This window comes from Phacochoerus africanus, chromosome 5 (genome assembly GCF_016906955.1).
Source record: "Phacochoerus africanus isolate WHEZ1 chromosome 5, ROS_Pafr_v1, whole genome shotgun sequence".
Classification (NCBI taxonomy): Eukaryota; Metazoa; Chordata; class Mammalia; order Artiodactyla; family Suidae; genus Phacochoerus; species Phacochoerus africanus.
In genome coordinates this window covers 28,446,935-28,462,275 of record NC_062548.1, presented here as the reverse complement: position 1 = coordinate 28,462,275, position 15,341 = coordinate 28,446,935, and the positions used below count along the sequence as shown (strand labels likewise).

At 35.9% G+C, this 15,341-nt stretch overlaps 1 protein-coding gene across 1 annotated transcript in view; it reads left to right on the top strand.

The window, feature by feature from the left end:
* The window catches only part of LOC125128404 (phospholipid-transporting ATPase ABCA3-like), a 101,434-nt gene that overhangs the window by 14,678 nt on the left and 71,415 nt on the right, over window positions 1-15,341 (top strand). The window contains 4 exon segments of the mRNA XM_047782759.1: window positions 1,150-1,272; window positions 8,232-8,349; window positions 13,535-13,708; window positions 14,388-14,566. Of these exon segments, the coding sequence (XP_047638715.1) occupies window positions 1,150-1,272; window positions 8,232-8,349; window positions 13,535-13,708; window positions 14,388-14,566 (594 nt within the window).

Here is a 15,341-nt window from a genome sequence, read left to right as displayed (position 1 = left end):
TTGTGGTATTTCCTCTATACCCGCTTCATTGAGACTCTTATTATCAATGGATGTTGAATTTTGTCAAATGCTTTTTCTGCTAATGTGGTGTATAACATTGTTTGATTTGTGGATGTTGAACCATCTCGCATCCCTGGATTAAATCCTACTTGATCATGGTATATAATTCTGACAATGTATTGATGAATTTGGTTTGCTATATGTTGAAGATTTTTGCATCTATGTTCCTCAGGGTTAGGGCCTGTAAGAATATTAAGTCTTGGGAGTTTCCACTCTGGCACCGTAGGTTAAGGATCCAGCATTGTGTCTGAGGTGGTTCAGGTTCTATTCCCAGCCTAGCACAGTGGATTAAGGATCCACTGCTTGTTAAGGTTGCTGCAGCTGTGGTGTAGGTTACAGCTATGGCTTGAATTTTATCCCTGGGCCAGGAACTTCCATATGCCATTAGTACAGCTGAAAAAGGTAAATAAAAAAAAAGAATACTAAGTCTGTAATCCATGAATATGCGATATCTTTCCTATCTTTAAAAGGCTTCTTTTAAATTATTTCAACAGTGTTTCGTACTTTTCACAGAACTTAATATGTTGGTAAAATTCAATATTTTAAAAAACTCTTGAAGACAATGCCACTTATTTTAATCATTTTATTGGTTTTCTATATTATAATTTTAGCTAAAATATTTTGATATTCTTTTGTTGAAACTTAAAATATCACCTATATCTATAAAGAATTTATAGAGATTACTCTAAAATGCTAAAGTTTTTCTTTGCCTTGCATTTTATCCTAGTGTTTGCTTCTAACCTTTGTAATTGAAGAGGATGTAATAAAAATAAAGGGCATATTAATCTTAGTTGTTCATAGTTTTCAGGGTTACTCATATATGAACAATATCAGGTAAATTATTGGTGAAATTATCTCTGCACTTACAAGCATCACAGCTCTGCCACTCAGCAGCTGCATACTTTGTAATCAAGGCACTTAATATTCTGAGCCTCAACTTCCTCCTCTATAAATTGGCCTTGATAAGTAATAACACTTATTATTGAACCCATTTTTGTTGTGGTATAAGTTAAATTAGATATTTGTGAATGCATTTTGTATAATTATATTGTTTTACCTGATATTTTGTTTGTGTTAACTCTCCCACAGGAGTATCAGCTCATGGTAGGACTCAGTAATTGGATGCTCTGGGCTGCCTATTTCTTCACATTCCTTTTTTTGTATTCAGTTATCATCTTTTTGATGTGCCTTATTTTCTTTGCAAAGGAAAGTGTCTATTTGACTGCAGCATGCTACAGTTAAACTTTGACAGGGAAAACAGAAGCATGGTGTGGGCCTATTAGATTCAAGTTGCCAGGGGATAAAAAATGTGCCTTTTGTTGACTCCAGCATGGAAACTCAGAGGCTGCTTAGTTTATCACCAAATTAAACTTTAAACCTAGATATGTGGACCTTCTGTAGTTTATAAATTGTCTACTCACCATTTCCCTCAGTTTCATTAGGATAATGGAGTAGAAGGATTTAAGCTTACCTTCTCTCACAAAAACACCAAATTTACAACCAACTGCTGAACAACCATCAACAAAATAGACTGTAAACTATCAAAAAAAGATATCCCCCAAACAAAAAAGAAGCCACATTGAGATGGTGGAGGAGCACTTTCATGATATAAGCAATCCCATACCAACCAGATGGGCATCCCACAAACTGGAAAATAACTATCATAGAGCCCACATCAGGTTCCCATACCTGTGGTACTGGCAGTGTTGGAGGAGCTCCCAGAGCATTTGCCTTTAAGGCCAGCAGGGATTGGATGAAGGAGCTCCACAGGGCTGGGGGGAAACAGGAGGGTGCACACAGGCTTTCATGTGCACTGGGTCAGGGCAAAGCAGAGATTCTATAAGAATCTGGGCCAGGCCTGCTTGCAAGTCTTGGAGGGTCTCCTGGAAAAACAGCATTTGTCAGTGGCTTGCTTGGGAGGAGGGGGAAGGACATTGGAGGCAGAGATCTTAGGAATAATCATTGGCATGAATTCCCTGGAGTTGGTACTTTTCAAAGATCTGGCCCTACCCATCAGTGCTGAGAAGCCCCAAGCCAAACAATAAACTAAGTAGGAACACAGTCCTACCATCAGCAAACAGACTGCCTAAAGTCCTTCTAGGCACACAGCTGCATCTAATCACACTAGAAGACAAAGCCCCACCCATTGGAGGGACAAGAATAAGCTCCACCTACCAGTATGCAGTCTCAACAGGAACTCTGCAACAAGCCCATGTACCAACTTCACCCAAAGCGGCAGGCACCAAAGGCAAGAGAAGCTACAGCCCTATAGCCGGAAAAAGGAGACTCCTGAAAGTCTATACAATATGAAAAGGCAGAGAAATATGACCCAGATGAAGGAATAAGAAAAAACACAAGAAAAAAACATATAAGTGATCTGGAGATTAGCAACCACCATAAAAAAGATTTTAGAATAATGATAGTAAAGATACTTAAAGATCTTGGAAAAAGTTGGAGGCAAAGATCAATAAATCGCAAAAATTTTGAACAAAGAAATAGAAGACATAAAGATTAAGCAGGTGGAGATGCAAAATACAATAACTGAAATTAAAAATTCACTAGAAGGAACCAATAGCAGAATACAGGAGGTAGAAGAACAAATAAGTGAGATGGAAGACAGACTGGTGAAAATCACAGATGTGGAACAGAATAAAGAAGAATGAAAAGAAACAAAGACAGTCTAAGAGAATTATAGGACAAGTTTAAATGCACCAACATCCACATTATAATGGTGTCAGAAGGAGAAGAGAGAGAGGAAGGACCAGGGGAAATATTTGAATAGATAATAGCTGAAAACTTCCTTAACATGTGAAAGGAATCATTCGCTCAAATCCAGGAAGCACAGTGAAACTTGAGGAACAGCCAAGACACATATCAAACTGATGAAAATTAAAGATTGAAAAATTTGAAACCGGCTAGGGAAAAACAACAAATAACATATAAGGGAATCCCCTTAAGGATAACAGCTAAATTTTCACCAGAAGGGAGGCATGATATACTTAGAGTGATGAAAGGAAAAACACTTGCAACCAAAAATGCTCTCCTTAAGATTTGAAGGAAAAATGAAAAGCTTTACAGACAAGCGAAGGCTAAGATAATTCAACACCACTAAACCAGATTTACAACAAATACTGAAGGAATGTCTCTATGGAAAAGTAAAGGCCAAAACTAGAAACAAGAAAATTATAAATTAGAAGGCTCACCAGTAAAGGCAAATGTATAGTAAATGTAGGAAATCATCTACACACAAGTATGATACCAAAACCAGATGTTGTGAGGAGTGTACAAATGCAGGATACTGTAGTTGCACTTGCAATTAAGAGACCAGCAATTTAAAACAATGTTTATATATATATATATATATATACATATATATATATATATATATATAGACTCCTATATCAAAACCTCATGATAACTGCAAAACAAAAATCTGCAATAGGTACACATGCAAATAAGAAGTTAGCGATCCAACACAACACTAAAGATAGTCATCAAACCACAAGAGACAAGAACAAGAAAAGAAGAAGAAAGACCAACAAAATAATGAACCAAATGGCCATAAGAATATAAATATAAATTGACTAAATGCCTCAAACAAAAGTCATGGACTGGCTGAATGGATACAAAAACAAGACGCAATTATATACTCTATTCAAGGGACCCATTTCAGTTGTAGGGACACATAAAAACTTACAGTGAGAAGATGGAATATAGGTTATACAAACAGAAATCAAAAGTAAGATGGAGTAGCAATACTCATATCAGACAAAATAGACCTTAAAATAAAGGTTACAAGAGATAAAGAAGGACATTACATAATGATCAAAGGTTAATCCAAGAAGAAAATATAACAATCGTAAACATATATGTACCCAACATAGGAGCACCTCGGTGTATAAAGCAACTGCTAACAGCCTTAAAAGGAGGCATCAACAATAATACTAATAGTGGGAAAACTTAACACCCTACTTTCAACAAAGGACAGATCATCCAGACAGAAAATCAATAAGGAAACAAAGGACTTAAATGATGCATTAGACCAGATGGACTTAATAGATAAATATAGAATATTACATCCAAAAGCAGCAGAATACACATTTTCTCCAGTGCACATGGAACATTCTCTAGGGTAGATTACATTCTGGGCCGCAAATCAAGCCTCAGTACGCTTAAGAAAATTGAAATCAAATCAAGCATCTTTTCCAACCACAATGCTATAAGATTGGAAATCAACAACAACAACCCCCCAAAATGCAAAAAAACAAATACAAATGGAGACTAGACAGCATGCTAGTAAACAACCAATGGCTCAGTGAAGAAATCAGAGGGAGTATAAAAATACCTAGAAGCAAGTAAAAACAAATACACAACTATACAAAACCTATGGAGGCAGAAAAAGCGGTTCTAAGAGAGAAGTTTATAGTAATAAAGCCTATCTCAGGAAACAAGAGAAATCTCAAACAAACAACCCAACTTTACACCTAAAGCAACTGGAGAAAAACGTCAAAACCCAAAGTTAGCAGAGGAAAGACAGCATAAAGATCAGAGCAGAAATAAATGAGATAAAGACAAAGAAAACAATAGATCAGGAGTTCTCGTCATGGCTCAGTGGTTAATGAGTCTGACTAGAAACCATGAGATTGTGGGTTCATTCCCTGGCCTTGCTCAGTGGGTTAAGGATCCCGCATTGCCATGAGCTGTGGTGTAGGTCACAGATGCGACTTTGATCTGGCATTGCTTTGGCTCTGGCGTAGGCTGGAAGCTACAGCTCTGATTAGACCCCTAGCATGTGAACTTTCATATGCTGTGGGTGCAGCCCCAGAAAAGACAAATAAAATAAAATAAAATTTTAAAAAAGAAAACAATAGATCAATGAAACTAAAAGCTGGTTCTTTGAAAGGATCAACAAAATTAATAAATCCTTATCCAGATACATCTAAAAAGAAAGAGAAGACTCAATAAAATTAGAAATTAAAAAGGAGAAGTTACAATGGACATCAAAAAAATACAAAGGGTCATAAGAGATTACTACAAGCTACTATATGCCAATAAAATGGACAACCTAGAAAAAATGGACAAATTCTTAGAAAGGTACAATCTTCCAACACTAAACCAGGAATAAATAGAAAAGATGAATGGACCAGTCACAAGTACTGAAATAGAAACTGTGACTTAAAAACTTCCAACAAACAAAAGTCTAAGATGAGATGTCTTCACAGGTGAATTCTATCAAAAATTTAGAGAAGCGTTAAGACCTTCTGAGACTATTCCAAAATACTGCAGAGGGAACATTCCTAAACTCATTCTATAAGGCTATCATCACCTTGATAGAAAAACCAGACAAAGATCACACACACACACACACACACACAAATTACAAGCCAATATCACTGAAGAACATAGATGCAAAAATCCTCAACGCAATGCTAGCAAACTGAGTCCAGCAATACACTAAGAGGATCATACACCATGATCAAGTTGGATTTATCCTAGGGATGCAAGGATTTTTCAATATCTGCAAATCAGTCACTATAATACACCACATTAACAAACAGAAGAATGAAAACCATGTGATCTTTTCAATAGATGCAGAAAATTTTTTTTTGCAAAATCCAACTCCCGCTTCTGATAAAAACCCTTTAGAAAGTGGGCATAGGAGTTCCCATCGTGGCGCAGTGGTTAACAAATCCGAGTAGGAACCATGAGGTTGCGGGTTCGGTCCCTGTCCTTGCTCAGGGGGTTAATGATCTGGCGTTGCCGTGAGCTGTGGTGTAGGTTGCAGATGCGGCTCGGATCCCGCGTTGCTGTGGCTCTGGTGTAGGCCGGTGGCTACAGCTCCGATTCAACCCCTAGCCTGGGAACCTCCATATGCCGCGGGAGCGGCCCAAGAAATAGCAACAACAACAACAACAACAACAAGACAAAAAAAAAAAAAGAAAGTGGGCATAGAGGGAACCTACCTCAATATAGTAAAGGCCATATATGACAAACCCACAGCAAACATCATTCTCACTGGTGAAAATCTGAAGCAATTCCCAGTAATATCAGGAACAAAACAAGGATGTCCACTCTTGCCACTTTAATTCAGCATAATTTTGGAAGTCCTAGCCATGGCAGAGAAGAGAAGATTAAAAGGAATCCAAATTGAAATGGAAGAAATAAAACTATCACTGTTTGCAGATGCTATGATACTATACCTAGGAAATCCTAAAGGCACTACCAGAAAACTGTTAGAGCTCATCAAGGAATTTGGTAAAGTTTCAGGATACAAGAGTACTACTCAGAAATCAATTGTGTTTCTATATACTAACAATGAAAGATCATAAAGAAATTTAGGAAACAATCCCATTTACCATTGCATCAAAAAGAATAAAATACCTAGGAATAAACCTACCTAAATAGACAAAAGGTTTATACTCTAAAAACTATAAGATGCTGATGAAAGAAATTGAAGATGACACAAACAGATGGAAAGATATACCATGCTCTTGGATTGGAAAAGTCAATATTTTCAAAATGACTATACTACCCAAGGCAACCTGCAGATTCAGTGCAATCCCTATCAAATTATCAATGGTATTTTACACAGAACTGTAACAAAATATCTTACAACTTGTATGGAAATATAAAAGACCCCAAATAGCCAAAGAAATCGAGGAAGAAAAATGGAGCTGGAGGAATCAAGCTCCCTGACTTCAGAGTATACTTCAGAGCTACGGTCTTCAAAACAGTATGATACTGGCACAAAAACAGAAATAAAGATCAATGGAGCAGGATAGAAAGCACAGAAAAAAAACCCACACACTTATGGTCAACTAGTCTATGACAAAGAGTCAAGAATATACATTGGAGAAAAGACAGTCTCTTCAATAAGTGGTGCTGGGAAAACTGGATAGGTATCTGTGAAAGAATGAAATTAGAATACGCTCTAACACCAAACTAAAAAAATAAACTAAAAATATATTAAAGACATAAATATAAGACCAGATACTATAAAACTCTTAGAGGAAAACAGGCCAAACACTCTCTGACATAAACTGCAGCAGTATCGTCTCAGATCCACCTCCTGGGATAGTGACAATAAAAGCAAAAATAAACAAGTGGGACCTAATTAAACTTAGAAGTTTCTGCACAGCAAAGGAAATATTAACTGAAACAAAAGACAACCTGCAGAATGGACAAAATATTTAAAAGATTTGCAATTTAATCCTGGTTTATGGAATTAATCTGACAAGGAATTTATCTTCAAAATATGCAAACACCTCTTTCAGCTCAATATAAACCTCATCAAAAATAGCAGATCTAAACAATTCTTCAAAGAAGACATGCTGCCCAAAAAATACATAAAAAGATGTTCAGCATCACTAATTATTAAAGAAATGTGAATCAAAACTACTATGAGATACCATCATACACTAGCCAGCATGACCATCATCAAAAAGTCTACAAACAATAAATGCTGGAGAGGATGTGGAGAAAAGGGAATCCAAGTCTTACACTGTTGGTTGGAATGTAAATTTGTGCAACCGCTATGGAAAACAGCAGGGATGTTCCTCAAAAAACTGAAATAGGACTACCGTATGCTCCATCAGTCCTGCTCCTGGGTATCTATCCTGAGAAAAGCATGACTTGAAAGTATACATGTACCACAATGTTCATTGCAGCACTATATACAATAGCCAAGACATGGAAGCAACCTAAATGTCCATCGACAGAGGAGTGGATAAAGAAAACGTGGTATATATACACAGTGGAATATTACTTATCCAAGAAAAGAAATGAAATAATGGAATTTGCAGCAACATGAACAGACCTAGAAATTATCATGCCAAGTGAAGTTAGATCGTGCAAGACAAACATCATAAGCTATCAATTACTTTTGGAATCTAAAAAAAAAAAAGGGTACAAATGAACTTACTTGCACAAAAGTAACAGACTCACAGATTTTCAAAAACTTATCATTACCAAAGGGGACAGGTGATGGGGAGGTAGGGGTGACTTGGAGTTTGGGATGGAAATGTTCTAAAACTAGGTTGTGCTGATAGTTGTACAACAATAAATATAATAAAAATCCTTAAATTATTAAAAATATTTTATATGTTTCATTTATCTTTTGTTGTGACATTGCTTAGAGTATGACTAACCTGTCTTCATGATTGCTTTGCTAGATTGAACCTGTGCCAGTCGTCCAACACAGTGACCCATCTCTCGTCTTTGTCTTTTTGCTGTGTTACGCCATTGCCACAATATTCTTCAGCTTTATGGTTAGCACATTCTTTAATAAAGGTGAGTCTAAAACTCCTCTCTGGGAAGATTGTATTTGAAAGCTCCTTCTGAACTTGAGTTGCCACCTGCACTATAGCCTCTGTTTACTTTCTTTCTGAAAGGATAAATATATGCCCACGCAATTATTCGAAAGGGAATTAAGAGAGCAGTGAAGATTAATATAGCATAGCATACATGTGAAAAACTAAAATAAGATTATATTTGGGTGTTCTTTCTAACCTTTTATTGCTAACTCATGCATGGTATTTGTTTATCTACCAGGAAGGACTGAGAATGAGATAACTTCTGTATATTCTGTTGGAGGGAATAAAGTCTGCCAGACTGATGATAATACTAGAGTTTGTGAAGAGAAAGAAAACAAAATTGCTCGACTGAAAGTGTCCTTAATTAGTAAATCCATATTATGTGCTTCTATTTGAAATACAGTCTCTTCCCCCAGAGAGCTGAAATACCATATGTGTAAAAAAATGATTTGAGAGGACATGCAGAGAGCAATGAAAAGTAATGGAACATGGTGTACACATGAAAAAAGGATTAATATAATCCAACTTCAGAAAAAAAGAATTAAAATAATCCGACTTCAGATTGATATTGAGAAAAACCTAAGAATGTTTCCTGTAGAGGTTAGTTTTTAGGATTTTTGCAAAACTGGAAGTCTGAATAGAAAATCAAATCAATGTACACAAGTATCCATTCATTCATTCAAATCTATTTCCTGGCACAGTATCTTGTGTTGGTATAGTACCTAATATATAAAGGCAAATTAAAAAGTTTTCCTTAACCTTTGAGGATTCACATGTGAATAGCAGGCAAGACCAACTAACTATTTTACTTTATTTTATTTTATTTTACTTTACTTTTATTTTATTTTATGTTATTTTATTTTTTTCTCAGTTCATTATCATGGGTATTATTAACTGATTGTTCCTCCTCATAAGCAAGAATATCATACATACAACACATATGCAATTGAAAAAAGAAAGAAAAGAAAAAGTCCACAAGGTAGAGAAAAGTAGTGTGTTGATGTGAGGCAGAATGAGATATACCAAAGAGGAAATATGAGGTAGAAAACAAATACCAATGTTTTCTATCTCTGGCATTCTAGCAAACTAAACATTCTGAACATTTGTTTATATATCTTCTGATACATATGGATGAGTCTTTCACTATGCTACATACTTAGAAATGTCATAGCATTTGTGAATTTCCAACTTGTGTTAAACATTTCCAGTATGGTTCTATGCATTTACAGTCCCACTGGAAGAAGATGAAAATTCTTTTTGTTCCATATCTTTGCCAAAATGTACTATTGCCAAACTCGAATTGTGCCACTTTGGAGATAAAAAATGTAACAGCAACTTAAATCCACATTTTCCTAATTAGAAATTAAGCTGAGTATGTGTCATTAATTTGAGTCATGCATTTCCTTTTCTATAAAACATATTAATGATTCTTTTATAATTATTGATTTGCAGGAGTTCTTCACATAATACTGCTAACATACCTTTTGTTAGTTGCAATTATGCTGCAAAACGTATTCCAGTTTGGAGCTTTTAGTTCTTTTATGGTATCTTTTAATAGTTACTGATTTTAGTGTACTAAAATTTATCAATATTTTCTTTCATAGTTTGTTATACAAAGTATTTCAATTAAAAATTATTTCTGGAGTTTCCTTAGGCAAAGCAGGTTAAAGGATCCAGCATTATCACTGCAGAAGTTCAGGTTGCTGCTGTGGCAGGATTTCTATCCCTGGCCTGGGGACTTCCACTTGCCAAGATAGCCAAAAAATAAAAAATACAATTTAAAAAAATTTTGTCTTTTTAGGGCCACACCCATGGCATATGGAGGTTCCGAGGCTAAGGGTCGAATCAGAGCTGTTACTGCTGGCCTATGCCAGAGCCATAGCAAAGCCAGATCCAAGCCACATTTGCGACCTACACCACAACTCATGGCAATGCCAGATCCTTAACCCACTGAGTGAGGCCAAGGATCGAACCCGCAACCTCATGGTTCCTAGTCGGATTCGTTAACCACTGTGCCACGACGGCAACTCCTAAAAAATATTTTTGTTTAATTTTTAAACAAAAATATTTCTTGCTCCAAGGTCATAAAGTTATATTCCTGTTTTCTATATGTGGATTGATTGATTGATTGCATGTGTGTGTGTGTGTGTGTGTGTGTGTGTGTGGTATAATATAGCAAATTTATTTTCCCCCTAGATGCATAGGCAGTTGTGCCAGCAACATTTGATAAACAGCTCACCTTCTCCTCACTACTCTTCAGGACATACTCTGTTACAAGTCAAGTTTCCATTCATGTGTGCATTTCCATTCATGTGTGCTGCTCTGTTTTTGCAATTTTTTATTATAGTTGATTTGCAGTGCTGTGTCAACTTCTGCTGTATAGCATAGTGACTCATGTTCTATCCCAAGAGATTGAATGTAGTTCCCTGTGCCACACAGTAGGACCTCATTGCTTATCCATTCTGAAGTCCTCATCCATCCCACTGAATGTTCTACTTATTTATGTTTTAAGCATATTTTCAAGGATCTAATTAATATGATTTCATAATAAATCTCACCTGGTAGGGCAAGACAATTTATTCTTTATCTTCAAGTATGTCTTTGTTTGTTATTGGCCCTTTGCTTCTCTGTATACATTTTAGGATAAAGGTATAATTCATGAAAAATCTTGTTTGAGTTATCATTTGAAGATACTAAATCTATAGATCATTTTGGGGAGAGTTGACTTTATAATTTTGAATCCATCCTATTAAATAACATAACATATATTTCCTTTTGGTTGGGGCTTTTTAAATGCTTTTCCCTAAAGTATTATATTTTTTCCATGGAAGTTTGACAGAGCTTTCCTGGATGTTTGTAATTTTGTATTTCCTGGATCTTTGTATTTTTTAAGGTTACATTTTAATGTGCTCTTGAAATATTCAAATTGACTTTAAATGTTGGCTTTCATCAACAATTTATTAAACTATCAAATTATTTCTTTTTTTTTTTTTGTCTTTTTGCCATTTCTTGGGCTGCTCCTGCAGCATATGGAGGTTCCCAGGCTAGGGGTCGAGTCGGAGCTGCAGCTGTCAGCCTACACCACAGCCACAGCAACGCAGGATCCGAGCTGCGCCTGCAACCTACATCACAGCTATAATAAAAAACAGTATGTGTCAAGGAATGGCAAGGATACAGAGAAATTGTTACTTTCATTGCTGGTGGGAAGTTAAAATGTTGCAGTAACTGTGGAAAACAGTAGTGTTTCCTCAAAAAGGCTAACATAAAATTACCATATAGCCAAATGTGTATGACATAATTCCTCATTGTGATTTTGATTTGCATCTCCCTAATGACTAATGAATTTTAAAATTAGAGGTGTAAGACTTCCAATGTTGCCCTTTGTTTTGGCTGTTTAGGGTCCGATGCAATTCTATGTTCACTATGTATTGTAATCAGTTTCATAATAGTTGTCTTTTCAGAGAATCACTTTGAAGGTTGTTGATCTATATGTTTATTTTATACCTCATTAATATTTGTTTTTATCTTTATTCTGTTCCATAAATTTTGTTTTTGTTGATTGCCATTTTTCTAACTTCTCGTGATAAATTTTTGACATATTTCTTTTTTTTTTTTTTTTTGACAACACCTGCAGCATATGGAAATTCCCTGGCTGGGGCTCAAACCCATGCCTCAGCAGCAGCCTGAGCTGCTGCAGCAATAACACCAGATCTTAACCCCACTGTGCCATAGTGGGAACTCCTGGTATATTTCTTTTAGTAAGTGAATTTAAAACTAGACATCTCCTTCTTAGTACTGATTTGACTGCTTGACAAAAATCTGATAAGAGACTTTTTCTGTTTTCCATTAAAATATTTTCTAATTTATGAGTTCTTCCAGTTCATAATTATTCAAGATTGTGTGGTCTTAATTTTCCTATATACTGGGTTTCTATAGACATCTTTCACCTATTGTCTACAATTTAATTTCATTCCTTTGTTGGGATTTACTTAATGATATAGTAAATGTCAGGTTTTTTTAAAAAAAGAAATGTTCCACATATGTTTGAAAAAAATTATGGTATGAGGTTGTTTGGGGTAGTTAAAAATGTACTTTCATTAAGCCAGGTTTTTTAGTCATTGTTTACTTTTCTACATCCTTAATTTTCTTGGTAGTTGTTCCACCAACTGCTGAGAGATATATGTTTACACTTCCCATTATGATTGTAGATTTGTGTTCTGCTATTTTTGCTTTATATATTTTGATTCTATATTATCAGGTACGTCTTACATATTGCCTTGTTTTCTCTCATTTTTATCCTTTTACCCTTAAATTTTTTAGTTATAAAAAATAACACACATTGGTTAGTGAATAAAACATAATTCGTTGTAAGGTATGTGGAGTGATGTAAATAGAAAAAGCAAGAATCACTCTTTTTTTTTTTTTTTTGTCTTTTTAGGGCCACACCCGTGGCACATGGAGGTTCCCAGGCTATAGGGGTCCAACTGGAGTTGTTGCTGCCAGCCTGTGCCACAGCCACAGCAATGCCAGATCCAAGCTGAGTCTGCAGCCTACACCACAGCTCATGGCAACGCTGGATCCTTAACCCACTGAGCAAGGCCAGGGATCGAACCTGCAACCTCATGGTTCCTAGTCAAATTCGTTTCCACTGCACCACAACGGGAACTCTGCAAGGATCACTCTTAATTGTGGGATAATATTTTGTACTTCATAATACCCTAATTTCATTTGAATGCTGAATTTTAACATCTAATGAAGTAAACTGGGCTCTTAAGAATTTTCTTTGCATTGTGTTATCAGAGCCATATTTCTGGGACACTTCATACTCTAAACCATAGCTGACTCCTTGATACCAACTTTGTATTTCTCAATCTATTCAGATATCCTTTTCCCCCAGCATCATGACATTGACTGAATCTCACAGCATCTGAAAACACGATCTAGGAATTTTCTGATTATGCCAATAATAGCAGTAATAAATATGTAAAATTTCCATTAAAAGCTGTAATATTCATAGTTAGTGCACATAGAATGATAAATTCCAGAACTGGTTCCTAAGATGTGCTTGTTTTAGATCACTCTCGTAATAAATCAAAGATATTTGTATTTCAGATTTTTGCATATTGCTTGAATTGACTTCATAATTTTCTTCTTATTTGCAGTATATTTTTCTGTTTCTGTTGGTGGTTTCATTTATCTTGCTACCTACTTTCCTGCTACCAGCTTCTTTTCAAACTATGCACAGATGACACTCACCCAGAAGTTGGCATCCTGTCTCAGCTCAAATATTGCGATGTCACTGGGTACTAAGTTCCTGGTCAAGGCGGAAATGGACAGTGGGTATTTACCTTGCAAATTTTGCCATGTTCTCATATGATATTCAAGTTTTAATATCAATTGATATTGCTAAACTGTCCTCCAGATTTTATGCTACTTTATACCACCATGTGTAGTCATAAGTGCTTCTACATTCTCTTCCATAAATTAAGTCTGTTAGGGTCTCTCCCTACCCCTTTTCGAGTTACAATGTGCTATTTAGTGGTAGGTAAGCGAATGACATGGGTCTGCTTATAGTAACTTCCTTTTTCCAACAGTGCAATATCAATGTATAGTTTTCTGTTCTGTAGTTAGCATCCATCCCTACTTTTCAATGGTTATGTTTTTCTAAAATTGTATGTTCCAGGGAACATTTAGCATGAGGAGAGGCGAAGAGATAGGAGCCACTGTTTAACTCATACATATGCTTAATTCTTAAGCTTATTTTCCTGACTTTTTAATATATTTTATTTTTGTTTCACTCATTACTGATTATTTGTGGCAAGTAGGAAGGATTTTACATGATTTCTTGCTCAGCTACCCTAAATTCTAATGGTATAAGAAAATACCTGATTATAGTAGGAATCTTTAGAGAATATTAATACATTGTTTTCTTTATTCTTAAATTATGGTGCAGATGGGGAACTCCATTTTGGCTTCAGTTGACACCTCAACTAAATGTCTCCTGTTATCTCTTAGAAATTGGAATTAAATGGAGTAACATCTTCTCACCAACCAAACTGGATAACTTTGTCTTTGCCTATATTCTGGGAATGTTTTTATTTGATGCTTTCTTGTATGGCCTTGTGGCCTGGTACATAGAAGCTGTTTTTCCAGGAGAGTATGGTGTATCCAAACCATGGAATTTTTTCCTGCTTGTAAGTTGTAATACTTTTTTATTTTTATTTTTATTTTTTTTGTCTTTTGTCCTTTTAGGGCCGTACCCACAGCATACAGAGGTTCCCAGGCTAGGGGTCTAATTGGAGCTGTAGCCACCGGCCTATGCCACAGCCACAGCCACAGCAACACCAGATCCAATCTGCATCTGCGACCTACACCACAGCTCACGGCAATGCTGGACCCTTAACCTACTGAGCGAGACCAGGGATCAAACCCTCAACCTCATGGTTCCTAGTCAGATTCATTTCCACTGTGTCATGACGGGAACTCCCTGTACTGCTTTTATTTTTGAGAGGAGCCACAGTCGTTATTAATCTGTTTTATAATTTCTATAAAATCCATTATGATTTAATTTTGTACTTTCTATAATTGAATCAATGTTAGGTAAAAATCATTCTAATTACTCTAGACAAACTAATTCACTAGCCCTTTCCTAAAGCATTTTAAAGCCTCCATTATGTAGACGATATATAGACAATCTGTAGATCATGACCTCATCCCCAAACTTTACAAATTCTAATCCATCACTCTTGTAGGCAAATATTTCATAAAGAAAAGAACTCCAGCATAAAGAAAATAATATATAACGAGTCTCTGGATGCGAACAAGAAAAGGTTTAGTTATATCCAATATCTAGACACTCGCTACCTGATTTATTTCTTTGGTTATCCTAGAATTTTTAGAGTCAGAACCATATCATACTGGGGTGGGTACACTTGCCTCCCTTCTCAACCTTTCCCCTTATTATCATTA